This window comes from Sabethes cyaneus, chromosome 3, assembly GCF_943734655.1.
Source record: "Sabethes cyaneus chromosome 3, idSabCyanKW18_F2, whole genome shotgun sequence".
In the NCBI taxonomy this organism is placed as follows: Eukaryota; Metazoa; Arthropoda; class Insecta; order Diptera; family Culicidae; genus Sabethes; species Sabethes cyaneus.
The window spans coordinates 30,005,607-30,027,317 of NC_071355.1; the positions used below are offsets into that span (position 1 = coordinate 30,005,607).

Here is a 21,711-nt window from a genome sequence, read left to right on the forward strand (position 1 = left end):
GACAATAAGTATGTACATCCAAACCAAAACAAAAGTGAACGCTCGAAAGAACCAGTGTGCTAATAAAGGGGCTTCGGGTGAGGGGTGGGGGGGGGAGGGTTGGTGTTTGGAATGGGAACAAAGGGGCTGGGGCTGGCGGGGAGACAACTAAACACTACAGGTACAACTAAAAGCTATAAGAGAAAATTCCTTACTGGTTTTCCTTACTATTTTTTGCTCTGATCCCACTATCCTACGAGGCAACCCCCCCCCGCTTCTTCTTCTTTCTTCTTTCGTCTGTGTTATTGTTTGTTTTATTTGCTTCCCAGTCGACCGAGCCGTGTCCAGTGCAGTCCGAATGATTGCAGCCGGCCGAATAGTGGGTGAATTATTCTAAATTTTGAACCTCATCTCCCTGCGCGGGTGTTAAGCTGTTAAGCAGCTCACGGGACACGGCTCGATTGACGGCGGCTTTCAAGCAAGGGTATGAAATCTAACGGTCACTGCCTGTTTGTGTGTCTGTGTGTCTGGGTTTGGGCGCGTTGCTCTGGCCGGCCTGCGCTCGGGGGACCTGCCCCTTTCGGAGGCGCAGGTAACCGGCAATCGTTCGCGCCCCGGTCAACGTGATCTTAATCTTGCTGGGTTGATTGATTGGTTGGTTTAGTTTTGGTTGTTAAATTTGGGGTTGTTGATGTTAGGGTGCGGGACCTCCTCTTCCGGGTAGTACATAATATGTAGTAGGCGGGGTATGCGAAGAACAAAGAAAACAAAATCTGGCGCGCGTTTTGTGTGGTTTTGTTTAGTATTTTTTACAAGTTCTGTTTTTTTCCTTTTTTCGCTAGCTTCGGTTTTGTTTGTTTGTTAGTTTACATTTTTGCTATGTACAACTCTGTCAACTGTCAACATCATCTTTTGAGGGTGATGTCGGCTGGACTGTGGCTATGTTTACAGGCGGGTGTTGTGTAAGAATGTGAGTGTGTGGCGTGTTTGTGTGTGTTTTCTTGTTGTTTTCATTGTGAGAGGGTGTAAAATTATGCTACATCTTTTTTCATTAATAGTTAAGCTTTCTGATGCTCTAATAATAAATAAATAAAAATAATGTTAACAAAAAAGAAATAAATGTATATGAATATAATCTAAGATTGTGTGTATCTATGTATGTAAAAATAATTATTTCCTAGAGACAAATAGTATATAATTGGTACATTTTTTCTTCCGTTTTCTACTTCTCCCTCGCGCTCGCTTATCTTTTGTTTTCACTTAGTTTATTGGTTTCTTTGCTTACTTACAAACGTTAGAACGGATAAAAGGTTTCTCTTTTAATATATATATTTTCTTCTTCTGAAATTAGATCGAATGCCGAAGCAACGGAATAAAAAATAAACACAAATCGCTCCGCACATCGCACAAAACTAAGTTGATAATGTATAATCTTAGGTAAATGGCATAAATAAAATTGTTTTTTTTTCTTTTCTCCTCTCTAGTTTCTCCGAAAGTCAAAAATAAAATAAAAGAAAAATAGTACAAGATCTTTTCTAACCTAACCTCACGGTGAGAAACGTAAAAAACCTAACCTCGAATACAGCGGGTTTTTTTTTCGCCTTGCTTTCGCTTTCGCTTCTGGTTCTGCCTAACTTAGCATAATGAGAAAGACGCTGTAGTGACTTTGTGATAATAACGATATTTTTAATAATATTCATATAAGAAATGTTTTGTGTTGCTTTCGGCGTCCACATTGCGCCATACATACTTCCTTTTCCTTGATTTTTCTTCTTCTTTTGCCTGACGACGAACGACGGTTGCGGTGACGAACAGAAGATGTTTGTTTTGTTTTGTTTTTTTGTTTTGCTCTCTCTCAAACGACGACGGTAACCGAACAAAATACTGAAATATTACTCCGCTTCTTTTCTCGCGCTTATTTTTTTTAGTGTTTGCTTGGCTTTTCGTTTCATCGGATAGTTGCGGATCCTCCGTCTCCATTTAGTTTAGTCCATTGTGAATGATTTGGTTGTCTCTTTGTTCTTGCGCTTTTTGTTTTTACTCTCTCTCTTATGACTGTCTTTTTGTTAACAATTTTGCTTCATTTTTTTCATCGCCTGCTTTGCGTTGTTTGCTCGCTCTCTTTCAATTGTTTGTTTCCATGACGACAATAAACTCGACTTGATAACGATTCTCATTTTTTTTCTTCTTCCGGGAGGTGAGTTCAGATGGGTAGAAACCTGGACGCTCATGCTTTCGCTCTCTCTCTTTCTGTTTTTTTTCTTGCTTTCTTTCTTTCTTTCTTTCGGGGAGGAATAAAACATTTAAATTCTACAGTTCAATTTCATAACACCTGTTTTCAGTTTTCAATTTATTAGTTAGTTTACTTCTTATTCGGGGATTTTGGAATGGGGAAAGGAAGGACTCGCTCTGTGGGATCCATGGGATTTACTGGCTCAGGTTTTCGTATTTTTTTTTTGTTTTGTTATTTTTGATTTTTGGGATTGGAGTAAAGTTTTTTTTATTTCATTTGTTAACAACAATCTTATATCCGATAATGATTGGGAGTTGTAGAAAAAAGTGTGAATCAATCTCGTACTCTAGACGCATAGTTCTCTACCTCACGACGACGAATATTTTCTGGTTTGGGGCGATGAAGTTCGTCCGTCCGTCAAAGTAGGCCTCGCCGCCCATCGGACAGTGAAAGAATTTGACAGCTCCAACGAACGAGCAAACGTCACCACCCTCAAAACCACCAACGAATATTTAAACATTAGCTTACTATAGAATGAGAGTGGTTGATAGCATTAGTTTTTGCTTTGGATAACTTCCTAATGTTATGTTTTCTTCACTTTTGTTGGAGGGATATCGATCGAATCTCTGCCGAGTGTGTGTGTGTGTGTTTGGTTTGGTTTTGATTTTCTATGTGCGTGCGTCAGTTTTTCCCTATTATTTTTCAGCACTTCTTCAGCGGCTGTCGAAAGCGTAACAACAGGTCTGTTGTGGGTGTAGAAAGAGATGAAGAAGAGCCAACATCAATTATTTTCCTTCTGCTCGTTCTCTGGTATGTAGTTTCTTCACCGACTAACAAACAGAATAGAAACGTAAACAAACACCTAGTTTAGCTTACATGCGATCAGTTGGTTGTTTTTTTTCCTTTGTTAAGGATGTCTTCGCCTGCTGCATTCGGTTGCAGTGCGTTTTTTTACTTCTTCTTGTTTCATTTGGCGTTGGCCTACTATAATGAGATGCAAAAATTTGCTGCGCAAAGGTTTCGTGACGGTCGCCATGTAGCCTAGTACCTCCGCGCCGCCTGTTCGGTAAAGTTGCACCCAAATACAAGTATTGAATTACGTTTTTTTTTGTTTTGTACATATAAAGAGGCAAAAAATTTAGTCTTTTATTTTGTAGTATTTTTTCATTCGCGCAAATTTTCGAGTCTAATTTAGTCAGTTTTGGTTTGCTTTGCTCGTATGCGTGGTGTGCGTCGTCGAATCTCTAACCTCAAAATGTGTTGGTTTTTTTTCCTCTTACAGAATCGAAAAAAGAAAGAAAAACAAAGAAACAACCGATTGGTACTTACGATACATTTTCAATGTTTTGCATTTGCTTCCGTTATGTTCACGATTGTCACGATTATCTGTGTGTGTGATTCTCTTTTTATGTTTTTTTTGTGGTTGGATTAATTTGCACGCACGCGCGAGTACAATATGCCAATATCGATCGATTGCTTCCGTATTGTTTTTGTGTTTTGCTTGCTTGCTTGCTTGCTAGATGAGAGTTGGTGTTGTTAATTTTTTTTCTTCTTTGTCTCATCCACTTTTTAACGCATTTTGATTATCTTCAATTAGCTCAATTTGGTAGAATTTTGTTTTCAGTCAATTTTGGGTTTCACTTTTTTTTCTCAAAGGGACGGGGAACGTTTTATTTTTTTCATTTTTAAATTTATTGCCCTCTTTATGATGTCACTACAACGCACCGCCGCTTGTCTCACTGACAGCTTCTTCAAACTATGCGACACACAGCGGGGAAGAATCGTTACGCGGAATTCGATAAAAGCCTTTTTTTCTACAATTTTTAGGAGATCAGCTTGTTCTTACTACTTACTATGGTTTAACAGATTTCCATTTTGTTTTTTTTTTCATTCTTTGTCATTACGTAGTTTCATATTCGTTAAGTTCTTGAAAACTAAAAAAAAAACAACTTTTATCAACAGATACTTTTGTGGAAGATCAACAAAATTTACGCGTATCACAGTGCGCTTCCCTAGCAGCTGAAACTTAGCAACTGTCAAGTAAACAACCCAACGGCCTTTCCGTTGAGATGGCGATGGGGTACTTTTCAGACCGGTTGCTACGATCGGCAACTATTGCTCGTGGTCGTGAAATTGGAATTTCCACCGAATTAATTAAAACCACGACTAGACATTATGCTGCTGAAGGAAGCGCCCTCGTATTGCAACTTGAAATTATCGAAAAATAAAGGAAGCTCAGGGATCGTCACAGACCAGTAGTACCTTACTGCACTTATTGCCCCGTTCTTACCGAAGGAAAAACGCTGCCTTTCAAGGCAGTCGTTCAACTTCATTACCACATTCTTGAAAGAAAAAAAATCACAGACAAATGGATGTGCTTCAGCAAGAAGTTAGCCATCTTTTCCTTTCCTGTTTTCCTGTTTTTTTTTCAAACCCACAATACTAACCGGCGGCGCCGGCCATCAATCAGTTCTCTAGCCAAGTTTCGTACCCGTCCGTGTACTTAAGCTAAAAATAAATACTCTTAGAATTAGATAAAATATTTGAAGTCCAACTGTAAAAAAAAAGGCAGTCTTTGTCAAGCCTATTTAAAAAAACACTTCATCGGCAACACTGCCCTCTCACCAAATCCCCGTTCAAACCCTTTTTCAAAAAGAGGAGGCAAGGGGGGGAGGGAGGTGGGGGTAAGCACATCCACTTTTTTCTGCGCTGCCAGGGGTGGGGGGATCATTGTAAATATAAATTAAAGGTACCTTTTTTTAAAAAAAAAAGCAAAAATTGAGAACACAAAAAAAAGCAGTCGAAACTCGCTTCGTTTTTCTCCCCCCCCCCTTCCCGGGCCCAGGCTTTTTGTTTTGGACCATAGGGGGGAGGGGGTATATCACATTTCAAACCGGTTGTCTGTCCTCTCTCTCTTTGCATGTTTTGTTGTTTTCCTCCTGTTCCATTGATTTTTTTTTCTTCGTGTTTAGTTCCAGTATTCATGCTTAAATGTTACCGTAAATTATTAGACTTAACTTGCCACGGGTTTGCGATTTTTTTTTTCGTTTTGTTTTGTTTTACTTTTTACGTTTTTTTCCTCTTAAACTTTAGTCACTTCAACGAGAGATAGAGGTGAGAGAGATAGAGTTGGCTTAACGTTATAGCAATCATCGTTTTGTTCTTTTCCATTTACTTTTTCGCTTTACTCTTTACTGTGTGTGTTTTCCTCTTTTCTTTTTCTTTTTATTTGTTGGAAAAAACAAGTCAAACACGTTTAGGTTTCACACGTACATACCGTTGTAGCAGCTAGATTAATTAGTCGATATAATTTTTTGTTTGTTTGTTTATTAAGTTTTAATGTAATTTCACGGCTTAGATGTTTTCGCTTTTTTTTACTGGTTTATCCCCCGTTTGCTTGGTTGATTTTAATATTATTGGCAGTGATTTTATTCGCTTTTCTTGTCACATTTTCATGTGTGTCTGTGTGTTTGTTTTGTTGTGAGTTGGTTTTGTTTTTATGTCACACTGCATGCGCAGTGACGAACGTACGAACGAACGAACGAACGGATGTTGGTGTTGGTGTCGTGTTGGGGACTTAAACCCACGTCACTGCGCGTAGCCCGCATTGGCCGCATTTTGCCTCGCGTGCTGATCGGGACGCGGAACGCGGCTGGGGTATTTTCAATTGCATTTGGATTTTTTGTTTAATTTTTTTTATTATTTTGATTGCATATAAGAATGCGCGCTGATATGACCTGTTTGTGTGTGTCAGTACGATCCACTTTTTCCATGAATTTTCGCATTCGCAGCGTTGACGAATGCTTTTTTTTGTTTTACATCAAATCGTTTTTATTCTGGTTTTGTTCGTTAAAAACTAAATCAGCCTTTAAAAGTCTTGTTGCATTAATTAATGGTTGTATTATTTTTCCGATTTTTTCGAGTAATTCGATAAAGAGATAGGACAATCGTCATCCAAAAGCCAATTTAAATTCTCCTCCGATTCAGTGTTCTTAGCGCGATCCACAATGCTTGCTTGCTTGCTAGTATTTAGTATTTCCTGAAGGTATTCTAGAGAAACACTGCCATTTTCTTTATGTTTTTTTTGCTGCTTGTTATTGATGCTGTTTTGTAAGCGAATTTTGTTCAACTTGCCTGCTCCGCAATTGATTGATTTATACTGTTTCCGATGCGATGGTGTGTAGGTATGTTAAAAAACGAGTAATAGAGTACAACATTTAGACCATTACTATGCATTAAAATCAACAAAAAAGAGTAGTTAGAACAACAGCGATGCTTAGCTTTGTAGTACGTTTTTCCTTGAAAAAATTGTCAACAGTTTAAAATCACATAGTTCAACTTGAAGCTTAAACTTTTCTGTTTCTGCAGTGGATGATTAAAATTGCGTTCCATTTTTTTTCAGTGTATAGTGGGTAAGCTTAATGTGCAGTGTAGAAACAAATAAAGAAAAATGTAGACTGGCAACAATGTGCTGTAGTAGAAAGTTTTTTGTTTAGAGTCACACTATTGTTTTTTTTTTGTTTTGCAGTATAAAAATAATGTTCGTTCAACTAGAACCGCTATGTTTTACTCTCTTTTTTTTTCTCTTCGTTTTTAGGTAGTTTCCACTCTATTCAATCCTCTTTCTGTACAATTGGTATTGGCTGCGACTTTACACACGATTGCTGAGAATATAAATAACTAACATTATTACACTCAATAGAACCTACAAACTTTACGAATTGATTTTTTCATTTTTTACTTATTTTTCAATCGGTTTTTTCATTGTTCTCGCTAAAATATATCACGGTTATATTTACAGTGCACGCGCGCTTCTCTGACACATCACAAACACATTTCCATTCCATTCTCGCTCATCCGTTCCGGCACACGCACACACGCAAGCATACCGATCGCGCACACTTTCTGTTGTTTCACTCACTCACGCACGCAGAACCACACGGCAGGCATGCTCTTTGCACACATCAGACTGATTGCTGCTGGCTGCTATTGTTGTGATGGTGATGGTTGTTGTTGTTGTGGTGGTGGTGGTGGTGGTTGTGATGAAGGTGGTTTGATAGTGCAACCGCTAGGGGCGCTGCTGCCGCGGTGGCCGCAGCAACAGCCGCTGACGTCGCCTGCTGCGACGCTCCCGTGGCCGTTGTTGTCGCTGTCGACGCAGTGGTGGCCGCCGTCACCACGGATGGCTGCGGCGGATGCTTGCGCGACTTGGATCAGTCCCCGAAGCGGCTGCAGGCCTTCTTCCACTTGCACTGGGTGCACCATTGATCCTTGTGGTCCATGCCGTACACTTTGCGGCACTTTTTGTTCTCGCCCCGCGTCCGGCGGTTCGGCGAGAGCGGTGACCGGTTGCTGGCGGCGCCAGGGCTGGTGCCGGGCGTCGCGAACGCCCCGGAACCGTTGAGAGGTTGCACCTGACCGCCGGCACTGCCCGTGGAGAGCGGAATCGTCGACTGGTGGTGATAGTTGGTACCGCCCGGCGAGAGCTGGATTTGGCCGAGGTGCTGCTGCTGTTGGTAGTGATGTTGTTGAGCTATTTGGTTTGAGTAGTTTGGCGACGGGTATGGGTAGGAGGCCGACGGTCGGGGCGATAGGCGGACGTGCTTCTGGGGAGAGGTCTGCAAAGAGGAAACAAACGATGGCAGGTTAGCGATATTTTGTGAGAATATTTGATTATCCATTTGACATAAATGGTTTTGGCTTATTTCTGGAACACGAATCAACTTTTAAGAGATCACTCGAACGCTCTTTGAAGTATATTAAAAGGTACCAAGTTCGAGGTTATAGCATTACAGAAGGTGTGCCGTAAGTTTCCGAATTTACCAGTTAACAAGAAAAAAATTTTACGCGCAGTTGGAGCTTGGTTCGGTACGACCATTGATAAGTAAAGCGATTCGGTACGATCATTGTTCAATAAAGTATATGGTTCGGTAAGACCATAGATGAAATAAATGGTTCGGTACCGATCATTGGTAAATAAAATGGTTCATTATGGCAAAGAATTGAATGGTCCGGTTCGACCATAGACAAATGTAATGTTTCGGTACATTTATTGTTCAATAAAGTGGATACCCGCATTAATTGGAACCGTACTATAGCCATAAATATTATCCCCTATCTTCCAATCTAGAGCCATTTGTGAAATGGTTGGGTATCATATCCAAGCTGTTGCCTGGTATAATATTAAATATTTCAGGTCGTTAAGAATGTTCAGCATACGAAAACGAGTGTTTTTTCATACATTTTTTTAAAGTATAGAATATGATGAGCGTAACGATAATGGTTGAATCATGATATAAATGGTAACGCCGTTGAAGAATTCTGGTTTTGGAATGTATTGTATGTAGATTGCAAGCCTTAGACCTTATGAGGATTATAAAGATTATGATAGCGGCATGGTTATGACCATTTTCACAATTGTTTTGTTTTATGTGGGTATCTGATGATGGCCGAATAAAATAGTAAACTGAAACGTAATCAACAAAATTTAATATTTCAACTATTGAAATCAATTTGAGCACATGCACATAAAAACGCGGTGACTAAAACATTGTTGAATAAAGCAGATGGTTCGGTGCGACCATAGATGAATGAAATGGTTCGGTTCGATCATTAATAAGTAAAATGATTCGGTCCGATGAACTATATGGTTTGGTACTATATGGTTTGAAACGACCATACTTAAGAGGGACCTTTACCATAGATTTGTCTATGGTGATAAATCTAGACAATTTTCATCTAATTAATGAACATTTTGCTGCTTTATTGTAGTCGAGGACAATATTTAGTTTGCAAAATTCTTGAAACAATAAGAAACTAGGAGGATGGCCCAAACATTTTGATGTGAATCGTGATTTCATTTGAATGATATCTCGACTTACGTCAAATCACTACCGGTTCAAGGCATATCTACATCGTATTGCACTTTCAGAATTCGATCCTTTCCTTTGTAGATTCACGAAAATTGGTAGCTTTTTGCGTGCGGGAAGTGCATTCAGTGCTATCAGTTTCGTTTAATCTCAGTGAAGGGTTTTTACTTTACTTTACTTTAGCGCAAACAGTGAAAATTGGTGTATTAAAATTTCGGGTAAGGGTAGTGTTGCTGTGCTGTTGTGGTCGTGGTTTAACGATTTGGGCAAAGGGCAGAGTAGTTTTTTACTTTTTGCATGTAAGGATTTTCGAGTGTGGCTAGTTTTCCTGTGCTTTTAGTTTTGCTCAGAGTGGCATGAAAGAAGAAGGAAAATTGTTTTCAAATTTTTTTAAACTGAAAAGTGAAAATTTACAGGGAGTTCGACTATGTGACTATGACTATGTGAAGTGTGTCTGTGGCTCTATTTCAATTCAGAGAAAGCGGAAAGTTGTACATTAGAATTCCTTTGAACTAAGAACAAATTAATTTTTTTTGGCAAATGTTTGGAATAAAACCCTTATTGTTATATTCAATCGACAATTTTAATCTCCTCTGCAAAGTTTGCTTGTTTTTACATTTTTCACAACTTTGTTGAAGACATCGGGTTTCTTATAAAATGTTTGTTATCTGTTGTAAATCTCTTGGCCTTTTTGTAAATCTTCTGTTATCTTATTGTAAAATAAGAGGAGAAAGCTAGGGCAAACCGGGAAAATATGACATAAAAACAAGAAAAGTAGGAAAAATGAAAAAAAGATAAAATGGAAAAGTAAAAGACGAAAATGATAGATGAAAAGGGAAAACCGGAAAGAAAAAGTTAAAAAACTAAACATAAGAAGACGAAAAACGAGAAAGAAAGGAGATAAGAGTTAGAAAAGATGAAAACTAGTAGCCGAAAAGCTAAAACCAGGAGAGAAAGTAAAAAAAAACGGGAAAAGAATTAGATAAGAAAAAATAGGCAAAAAATGAAACAAAATGGAATAAACAAGCAGAAAACACGAAACAGAAAAAAGGAAAACAAGAGAAAACAAAAAAACGGAAGGAAATTGATAGCCAAAACCAAGAAAACGCTACCAAAAAGGAAAAAAACGGATCAAAAAGTGGGAAAACGGGACTGGAAAAAGAAAAAAAAGAAGTGGTAAAGAAGAAAACGGGAGAGAAAAATATGGAAAACAAGGGCAAAAAAAGATTTCACAGAAAGAGATGATGAATGGAAGAGAAAAGTTGGAAAATTAGAGTACAGAAGGAAAAACTATAGAGAAAACGAAGAAAACGATAAATGAAATGAGAATGAACTGAACTAAAAAATAAACATAAAAGGAGGTATAGAAAAGGAGGAGAACGAAAGGCAGAAAATACGGGTGCAAGAAAATGGAGAAACGACAACAGTAAAGAAGAAAAACGGGACAGAAACAGAACAGGAAAGAAAAACAAAAGCACTGGACAGAAAAGGAGGAAAATCGGAACATTATTAGAGGAAGAACGGAGCAAATTGAAACAAAAACCCGGACACAAAAGGAGTTAAAAGGCGAAAAAAGACGAAAACCGGGACCGCAAAGGTCGAAACGGGACGGAAAATGACACTAAACGAGACAGGTGACGAGGAAAAATGGAAGAAAAAAGACGAACAACGGAACAGAGGAATCAGGACTCAGGAAAAGAGCGAAAAATGCACAGGAAAAAAAGAGTAAAGGAACAGAGAAAAAAGAAACAGCGGGTAGAAAAAAGGAAAAACGAGAGAAAATGGAGGGAAACGAGATAAGTAAAGCTATATGGTATGGTACTGCCACAAAAGACGATCATTAAGACTGTGGCAGTGGCATTTTAACGCAATGCACTTCTGGCGTACAAAAAAAGTATATGGAACAGGGCACAAGAGAAACTAAAAGGGGAAAGAAGTATAACGAGAGGGAAAAGAGAAACCTGATAGAGGAAACGAGGAAAATGGAAAAAAGAGGTGAAACGGGATAGAAAGGGAGTAATATGTATGGGATCAAAAAATAGGAAAATGTGACGGACGCAGAAAAAAGAAAGTGAGCTAAAAAGAGGAAAAACAGAACAGAAAAAGACGTAAAACGAGAAAGAAACGAGGCTTGAAGGAGTTAGAATAGACGAAAATCATAAACCAAAAAAGGTAAAAAAGAGAAGTGTAAAAGCCGAAGGCGGAAAGGACAGTAACAAAAAGCGAAAGAAAAACAAAATTCAAAACAAAAAAATGGACAGGAAACGAAGCAAAATGGAACAGTGAAACAGAAAAAAAGGAAAACAAGAGAAAAACAGAAAAAACGGAAATTGAGATTAAAAACTAAGAAACCGCATCAGAACAGAACGGGAACAGAACATTCAGGACTCAGAAATAGGGCAAAAACGGAACAAGACAAGAGAAAAGGAACAAGGAAAGAAGAAACAGCGAAAAACAAAAACGAGAGAAAAAGATGGAAAACGAGATAGCAGAGCACAAGAAAAACCAAAGGGAAAAGAAGAATAATGAGAGGAAAAAGACATCTTCGATAGAGAAAAAACGAGGCGAATGGAACAAAGAGGTCAAACGGGATATAAAAGGAGAAAATTGAAACGAGAATCGAGAAAATGTGACAGAAAAAGTAGAAAAGAAAAGTAGGAAAAATGGAAAAATAAAAGACGAAAACGGCAGATTAAAAAGAAAAATCGAGGAAGATGAAAGGTTAGCCAAAAATAGAATTAACGTGAACGATTATAGACAGTAAAACGGGATAGAAAAAAAGGTAAAACGGAACAGTTTCGTCTTCTTAGACGAGAAGACAAGGAGATAAATAGTTAAAATAGACGAAACCTATTATGAAAAAACTGAAAACGAAAAAGAAAGTAAAAAGAAAACGAAAGAAAAATAAAACTGAAAATAAGAAAAACATAGCTTGAAGCGAACAAAAACGGAACTATGAAACAGGACAAATGGAATGTAAGAAAAAGAAAACAAAGACTCTGAAAAAACGGGACTCAAACAGAGGAATCAGGACTCAAAAAAGGGCGAAAACGTTACAGGAAAAGAAGAGAAAAAGAGTCAAGAAAGAAGAAACAGCGGACAAGAAAAAGGAAAAACGAGAGAAAATTGAGGGAAAATGAAACAAGAAAGGGAATACGGAACAGGGCACAAGAGAAGAGGAAACGAGGAAAACAGAAAAAAGAGGTCAAACGGGATATAAAAGGAGAAATATGGCACAGGAAACGGGAAAATGCGCCAGAAAAAGAAAAGTAGGAAAGGGTAGCCAAAAACAGAGTAAACGTGGAAAAGACAGTAAAATGGGACAGAAAAAGAGGAAAAACCGCAAAAAGCGAAGAAAAACGGAACTATGAAACTATGTAAGAAAAAGAAAACAAGAGACTCAGAAAAAACGGGACTGAAATAGAGGAATCAGGACATCGGGAATCAGGAAATAGAGGAAAAAGGGTGAAAACGTTAGAGGAAAAGAAGAGAAAAAGTATAACGAAAGAAGAAATAGCGGACAGGAAAAAGGAAAAACGAAAGAAAATTGAGGGAAAACGAGACACGGAAGCGAATACGGAACAGGGCACAAGAGAAGAGGAAACGAGGAAAACGGAAAAAGAGGTCAAACGGAATACACTCAAGTCGCTTTATACGCTTTTTACTTTTCCCGCGTAAATCAAAACCGCGTAAATTCCGAAATTCGCGTAAAAAACCGCGCAAATTCCGAAAATCGCGTAAAAAAAACCGCGTAAATTCCTAAATTCGCGTAAAAAAAAACCGCGTAAATTCCGAAATTCGCGTAAAAAAATTGCGTAAATTCCAAAAATCGTGTAAATTTCGAAATTCGTGTAAAAAAAACCGCATAAATTCCGAAATTCGCGTAAAAAAAACCGCGTAAATTCAGAAAATCGCGTAAAAAAACTGCGTAAATTTCGAAATTCGCGTTAAAAAACCGCGTAAATTCCGAAATTCGCGTAAAAAAAAACGCGTCAATTCCGAAATTCGCGTAAAAAAAACCAAAATTTCGCGTAAAATTTTTTTTGTGGATTTCAACATTACGTAAAAAATAGACGTTTTGAGAACATCCGCATAATTTCCAAAAATCGCGTAAAAAACTGCGAAAATTCCGAAATTCGCGTAAAAAACCGCGTAAATCCCGAAAATCGCGTAAAAAAACCGCGTAAATTCCGAAATTCGCGTAAAAAAAACCGCGTAAATTCCGAAATTCGCGTAAAAAAAACCGCGTAAATTCCAAAACTCGCGTAAAAAAACCAAAATTTCGCGTAAAAAATTTGTGGATTTCACATTACGTAAAAAATAGACGTTTTGAGGACATCCGCGTAAATTCCAAAAATCGCGTAAAAAAACTGCGTAAATTCCGAAATTCGCGTAAATCCCGAAAATCGCGTAAAAAAACTGCGTAAATTCCGAAAATCGCGTAAAAAACTGCGTAAATTCCGAAATTCGCGTAAAAAAAACCGCGTAAATTCCGAAATTCGCGTAAAAAATTTGTGGATTTCACATTACGTAAAAAATAGACGTTTTGAGGACATCCGCGTAAATTCCAAAAATCGCGTAAAAAAACTGCGTAAATTCCGAAATTCGCGTAAATCCCGAAAATCGCGTAAAAAAACTGCGTAAATTCCGAAAATCGCGTAAAAAAACTGCGTAAATTCCGAAATTCGCGTAAAAAAAACCGCGTAAATTCCGAAATTCGCGTAAAAAAAACCGCGTAAATTCCGAAATTCGCGTAAAAAACTGCGTAAATTCCGAAAATCGCGTAAAAAACCGCGCAAATAACGCAATTCGTGTAAAAAAACGGGTAAGTTCCAAAATTCGCGTAAAAATAGTCGCGTAAAAAAACCGCGGTAAGGTGGTAAAGAGAAGATGGGGACAAAAATGTGGCAGAAAAATAGAAGTAGGAAAAATGGAACAGGTAAAAGACAAAAACGGTATATGAAAAGGGAAAACCGGAGTGAAAAGGGTACTCAAAAACAGAATGAGCGTGGAAAGTTTAAATTCAAGTTTAATTTCCTACCCAATGCCAAGGTCAAAGTCCGGAGTGTGATAAATAATAGATTCGTCAGCCTACGATTAGTCTGTTTTTTCATGCCCCACCTTTTGTTTATGTCTGGGCATGCCAAAGTTACATCTAATATCAAGAATTAGAAGGTTGTTATAGAATGTATCATAAGTATAATTTGACACAAACGTTATAAAAATAGCGAAAAAGAAGTAAAGTTAAGTTTAATTACTTTATGCCAGCTTTGACTGCATAAAACAAGCTGTGTTAGTTTCTATTTTTACTGGTATTGTGTAAAATCCATAGTAAGCATGAATTAGCAGAATCGTTGACTTATTCATTGCGGTGGCCTGTGGGAAAAGCAGGCATATGGGACTTTTTCCATTCGTCATCCTCGCCCGTATCACTTATTGCTGATAGGAAGAGTAACGTGCCACTTTTATGTAGCTTTCTATCATTCTGTGTCCTTTATTGAGTTATCATTATGACAAAGTGTCTAGCTGGTGGATAAATGCACCAAAAATTTATTAAATTTCATAGATATCAAACCGAACAAGCATCCGGAAATAAATCTTGCGGAGATTCTCAAAATGACGCACTTACCAGCACTTTCACAATAAAGCACTAGGAAAGTGGCACTCACGGTGGAAAATTATTACTAACACTTGACGCAATGTCCACTGAAATTCAATTCAATTAACCATTGGCCGGAAATAATTCCCAAGCGGTAGGCAGTCAGTGGAAAAAAATAACCATTAGCTTTGACAAACACCCGAAATCAAACCAAACATTCGAACGGGTACACTGCGCGAGGGTTTCACTGGAAACCGATAGAATATTGTTCACTGTCACTGTCAGAATAATTGCGTTCCAGTTCCAGGCAAATCACTTTGTCCTTTGGCGTCGGCGGCAGCGGCAGATCGAAGACAGTAAGTACGGAAATGGTGAACATCCTGCCTGCCTGCCTGCCTGTTGTCATGGATACAACGCTCTTCACTTAACAACCGCGAGCGCGTGCTGTTGGTTCGGATCATGGCTTGCTGCTGCTGCTGCAGCACCTGATACGGTTTAAAGGGCACACCAATTGGTGGATGGAGTGTTTTTCTTTTCCCATTTTCTCCCGCTACTGATAGGCGGACCAGAAATACAGAATACTGTGCGGATAGGACGACGAGATACTCACCGGACTAATCTGCGTCCAGGTGTAATTGTGGTGTATCAGCGGCGAGGTATTACTGTGTGGATGCACGGCGCCGCTGCCGTTGCTACTGCTGTTGGCGGAGCTTCCGTTGTTGCTGCTGCTGCTGGTGCTGCTGCTGTTGTTGCCCTGGCCGCTGATGATGGTGTTGTTGTTGTTATTATTGTTTAACCCCGGATGGTGAAGCGGATGACCGGCAGCCGTGGCCGCTCCCGGCAGTGGCAGTGGGGGTTTGATGGCACCAGCCGAGCTCAGCTGCTGATGCTGATGGTGTTGGTGATGCTGCTGCTGGTGGTGATGATGTTGCTGCTGCTGCTGCTGCTGCTGCTGGGCGGCGGACGACATCGACAGCAGCCCTTGCCGGTAGTTGCCAACGATTTGCCGCTGGTACTCCGGATCCTCGTGCGGAGGTCGAGCCATATCGCGGTGGCTCAGAGTCGGTGGCGATGGCGGATGGGGTGCACTGTGACCGCTATCACTCTCATCCTCGAACTCGTTAAAGTAGAAATCCTCGTCGTCGCTGGCCGCGTCCGGGCTGCGCGGGCGGAAACAAACAACAAATCGAACGGCATTCGATTAGCGAATCGGTTTGATGAGTTTTTTTTTTGTTGGCCGAACAATAACTTACCCAAGATGTGCGTTTCGTACGTGAGCGGTGACCTCAGAACAAGATGTGTAGATTACTCCACAACCCTTCCAGGTGCATTTGTAAATTGGTTGACTTGCCTGTAACGAGAAAAGTAGATCGAGAAAAAAAGATGTTAGTAAGATAAGCAAAATCAGGTCAGGGTAATTTTGACTGCAGCAAAGCAAGTAAAGGGCACGAAACCTTCGGTTTGAACACTTTGGTACGACGGGCTACAAAGGACCTCGAAGCGGATGCCACCAGTGGAACTTCGCTGGCGACCAGCGATCGGATCATCATAGCGACTGCAACTGCGTTGTCAACAGGGAACCGAGAACAAAACAAGCCGAGACCTAGTTAATAGCGCAACACGACCTGTGGTGGAACAATCGCATTTGCCAGGACTCTGGCGAAACCGAGGCGGGCGCACAGCCAGAGCGGTGGCAGCGTTAGCACTTCTGACCTATTTTAGCGCGCGGTTTACATACGTAAAGGGCTATGTAGTGACGTCGGCTTACAATGTATGGGTGTCGGTTCTCCCCGCCGTCCCTCCGTTCCTCCGCCCGGCGTCACAGCTTCAATGAGCACAAGGCAGGGCAGCAGTACATAAGCTCTCTTCTCATCATTTGGCGGCCATCCCATGTAGTAAACACACGGTCCTGGATCAATCGGGGAAGTGGGCAGAATCTGGAACAGCTCTCGTTACTCCCGGCGGGCAAACGGAAAGGGGCAGATGTGGGCTACAAACAGCAGCCCTTACAAAGTTGTGCTGTCGTTGTGCGGTGGTCGGTTTGACCTGACACATATTCTACTGAGCTCGAAAATTTTGGGGTTCTTCTGCCATTAGTGGCAAACAGTGGGTAGCGTCGTGACGGGTAAAATTTGCGTTACAAAGGGATGATTTGTGGATTGGCCACCGTTTGTAGCCTTGTAGCCTCACTGTGCACGTCGTCAGGTGCAAGCAGTATTGGTCGGGAAAACCGGCTTTTTCCTTCGTTATCGCGCAAATGCTTTCGGAATCGGATGGATGGGTGGATGTGGAATTACTCAAACTCACAGACTCGCACACACCAATACATAGGGCCGTCCGATTCAAGCACTTCCGGGAGAAACACATTTCGCAAATGTTAGTTTCACAGTTCGCGGGCGGGAAAACACAGCCGGGAGGGTCGAGCGAGCGGGAAGTTCGCGCGGCTCGGTTGAGTGTATAATATTTTCAAGGGAAGTTAGCATCAGCACGGAGGGAAAGCGTACGATATCGATTGACCTAGTTTGAAACGACGACGACGACGGTGAGGGACGGCATTTTTTGTTCACTTCATTGTTGTGATTATGCTCTGTGGATGGCGGTGGAGAAAAAAATGGCCACAGCACAGGAGCAGCCAGCACAGGATACCGGAGCACGGATGGATGGATGGCTGGCCTCTTGGAGTGCGCCATGGTCTTGCTGGCTGGCTGCTTCACGGAACGAAACGATCACTACCGGAGATAGAGCATGATTAGTTACTGTTTTTTTTTTGCTTGTTTGGGGCGGGAAAAATGATATTGGGCAACGCCGCCGTATCGGTGGTAATCGCGTGTGTTTTCCCCCCGGCGGGACTGGTTGAGCAGCAATCAAAATTTAATTCTTGCTGGTTGAAACACGGAACGGAAAGTTTTATTTCCATAGTTGGTACTGCATTTTTTATGCCTTCCAGTAAAAGCGAGAGTATTTCGCAGAACGAACGTTTTGTTTTCGTTTTCGATGGCGAGAATCGGATCGTGTGCGGCGGGTACGGTATTTTGGTACGTATATTTGGATTGCTCTGAATGGAAGATGAACACGCCGTAATTTATTCGCATGCCTAACAAAGCAATTATCGGGGTGATTGGTAAAAATTTTCAGCAGCAGCAGCAGCAGCAGTTCGAGGATGCGCATGGTTTTCTGTGGACGAGGTGAGTTCAGCCCGGTTAAATGGATTTGAGCAGGCCAATGCATTATTGATTATTGAGTTGTTTTTATTCGGTCGTTCGTATTTTTGGGATCCTATTAGGGCTATTCAATTGTCACTGAAAATGTTGGGATAACAGTGACATAGATATAAGTTGGCAACCTTACATTTGTGGTTTATTACACACTTAAAATACCAAATTGTCTCATAAGTAATCGAAGCTATAATGTCCTGCTACTCTGCTAGTGATGGAACTTGAAAATATCTATCAAAGTTTGCTGGAAATTGAAGTTCAGCACGAATAGATTTGGTTTATTGCGATCGTAATAAAATATCCCATAGAACCAATGATAGACTTTCTGTTGGTTTGCAGCATATGCGCATTAAATTTTATCGTGCAAATAGATAAATGGATATAATTGGTGGGTAAAATCAACGCGCCATTGATTTTTTTCAATTTTCGTAAACTGGTTGTTTTAACAAAATAAGGCCATTACAAATATTTAAAAAAGTTTTTGTCCCTCCGGTGTTGGGCCTCTGAAGGGGGGGGGGGGAGAATTTTTTAATCAAGCAAAAAAAAATGGATTTTAGGCATTTTTATTTCAAGTTTAAACGTGAAAACCAATCTTATTCTTGCTTTTAATAAATACGTTGTTATTTTTCATGCAAAAATTTACAAACAAAAAGACAAAAACAAAAGAGAATTTTTTTGGCCGAGTTTCGGAAATTCCACTGTTTGAACTTCCATTTCTATTTCGTGCTAGAAGCGTTGACTCAACTCGTTCACTCATTTTTTGAGTTTTTCAGGCTGTAGAGCCCACAGATAATCGAATAGGCCTCAATCTGGTACTGCCATAGTAGTGGATGCTTTTTTCGAGTGTATGAGAATACGGCACATTTTTTCCACGCTGATTTCCAAGCGATCTGCAGAACACCAATCTACAAACAAGTCTATCATCCATTGTACTTGCTTGCAATCCACAGTAGTCCAAAAGCGCGAAAAGTGGAACTTTATTCATTTTCGATCTTCAGCACTTTTGTTCGTATGAATATCCCCCTTAATCTAAAACTGCCAAAATTTAGTTATACAGCTTACTATAATGAAAATAAAAAAATAACTTTTTTGTGTTAGGAAATCTAGACATAGTTTCTTTGGCAAAGTTATTAACAATATAAAAACAAGCAACTTTGCTGAAGAAATAAAATTTCTATCTCTATCGAGTGCTGAACTATAGAGCATATTCTTTAAAACTTCTTTAAAAATTGGTTTTTCATACTTAGCTTTTCTTAGTTGCATTTTACAAGAATACAATATTCTAGGCAATTATTATTGAAGCACTCAAAAACATACGTTTTTGCAGAAGACCGTAAGTCTCTTGGACCTTTACATGCTAAGTTATCGCACATTCAAGCTTTAAATTTCCATAGCTTCACGAGCCCATGACGTAAAATGGGACAAGCGGAATTATCAAATCAGCGCTTCATCTTAGAGCTTAAGTCAAGCACTATAAACTTGTATGGGTTCCGCTTGTCCCCAACCACCCAAATGAGAGTACAGCAAGCATACGTTTTATGTGTTTTGCGTTCGGTAAAGGCTCGATACACGTCAATTTTTTTTGTGTTAGTAGATAGACACATGGTTTCTTCGGCAAAGTTATGGAAAATATAAAGGCAAATAACTTTGCTAAAGAAATGACATTCCTATCTTTAACGAGTGCAGAACTATAGAGCATTTTCTTTAGAAATTCATTAAAAATAAGTTTTTCATACTTAGCGTATGTTGGTTGCATTTTTCAAGAATATATAGTTTTAGGCGATTATTGAAGGACTTAAAGCAGATGTTTTTACAGAAGATTGCAAATCTCTAGCGCCTTTCCTTACAAAGCTATCGCTTATTTAAGCTTTATTTAAGCTATTTAAGCTATATTTTTCCTTAACTTCACAATTTAAAAGCGATAACTTTGCAAGGGAAGGTCCTAGAGATTTGCAATCTTCTGTAAAAACGTGTATTTTGAGTCCTTCAATAATCGCCTAGAACCATATATTCTTGAAAAAAGCAACCAACATAAGCTAAGTATGAAAAACTAACTTCTAAAGAATTTCCGAAGAAATTGCTCTATAGCTCTGCACTCGATTGAGATAGAAATGTCATTTCTTCAGCAAAGTTGTTTGTCTTTATATTTTCCATAACTTTGCCGCAGAAACCATAAAATTGACGTGCATCGAGCCTTTAGCGAACGCGAAACACATAAAACGTATGCTTGCCGTACTCTCATTTGGGTGGTTGGGGACAAGCGGAACCCATACAAGTTTATTGTACTCGACTTAAGCTTTAAGATGAAGCACTGATTACATAAATCCACTTGCCCCATTTTACCCCATGGGCTCGTGAAGCTCAGGAAATTTAATGCTTGAATATGCGATAACTTAAAAAGTAAAAGTCCCAGAGATTTGCGGTCTTCTGCAAAAACGTGTGTTTTGAGTGCTTAGGTAATTGCCTAGAACAATATGTTCTTGTCAAATGCAGCTAACAAAAGCTAAGCATGAAAAACTAATTTTGAAAGAAACTTCAAAGAATATGCCCTATAGTTCAGCACTCGACAAAGATAGAAATTTTATTTCTTCAGCAAAGTTGCTTGTTTTTACCTTATTTACAACCTTGTCGAAGAAAGTGTGTCTATATTTTCTAACACAAAAAAGTCATTTTTTTATTTTCATTATAGTTAGCAATGACTAACTTTCGACAGTTTTAGATTAAGGGGGATATTCATACGAACAAAAGTGCTGAAGACCAAAAATGATAAAATGAAAGCAAAAGACACTAGGAAAAAAGTTCCACTTGTCGCCCTTTTGGACCACTCTGCAATGCTCAATAGACTTCAAACCTTTAAGTAAATGTTCAGATCACAGGAGCGTAGAACAGTCTGCATCCGTTGGGTATAGCAAAGCAAACATCGTTAATAACTGTGGAGAAAAAATGGTGAATGATCCTCTGAGTTAAAGGCACATTCGAAAAAATATGGAGCAAAGCGGTAGTTCAAGGTTACTTCCCTGTGGTACACCAGAGGCGATTTCAAAAAATTATTTGTTTCATGGAAGCCCAGCTTCACATGCATTCGACGATTAGTGAGATATATTGACTCGTAGTCTCTTGGTATCGCGTAATACCATAATAAAATCAGAGGTAATGATTAATATCGCAATAAAACCTATATAAAATTCTGGTAAAACCAAGTGACTTTCGAATTGATGCTTGGAAATAAGAAAGAAAGCAAAAATTAACGTTATACTTTAATTCTTCTACCATGTTATTATCTAATGACAGATACGTATTTCGTTTCCTACGTGAGATCTTCTTCAGTCAAAGTATTGATTGGAAAAATGTAAAATGAAACCTTAAAAAACTTGTAACAAAATGAAGTAAAATGCAAAACAAACCATTGATTATGGGGCAAATGGTAAAAAACTCGGAGCTCAGCCGGGGGAGGCTGTTGGAGAGTTAAATATGATCGAGCCACTAGCCCCGCAATTGTCCTATACTCTTACCGTTGGCTGCAAAGTCTGTCTGCATACCAAAAAGAAGGTCGAAAGTTTCGAAAATGGAATGTAGGACCTAGGCTTTGCTTTGCTCTGCTAAGAGGTAGAACGAATATTTTTAGAATCCCAAAAAAGAAAAGCAATAAATAGGATATGGGAGGGTATTTTCAGCGCATTAAGCGATGGCATCTATTTTTTCGGCCTATGGCCTAGTTCTAGTGGAAGAATTGGTGGTTTTGACGTTCTTTGAATAAAAAATATTAGATTACTTACAATCTTGAGAAAATAGTTATAACATATTAAAATTGTATGT

General features: G+C 39.4%; 1 protein-coding gene across 1 annotated transcript in view; it reads right to left on the reverse strand.

Moving 5' to 3' along the window:
• Nucleotides 1-2,245: 2,245 nt before the first annotated feature.
• The window catches only part of LOC128743191 (zinc finger protein 395-like), a 213,591-nt gene continuing 194,125 nt past the window's right edge, over nt 2,246-21,711 (reverse strand). Inside the window, exons 5-7 of the mRNA XM_053839719.1 lie at nt 15,934-16,031; nt 15,291-15,840; nt 2,246-7,830 (exon numbers count right to left, since the gene is read on the reverse strand). Of these exons, the coding sequence (XP_053695694.1) occupies nt 7,426-7,830; nt 15,291-15,840; nt 15,934-16,031 (1,053 nt within the window). The 3' untranslated portion in view covers nt 2,246-7,425. The remainder of the gene's footprint in view (nt 7,831-15,290; nt 15,841-15,933; nt 16,032-21,711) is intronic.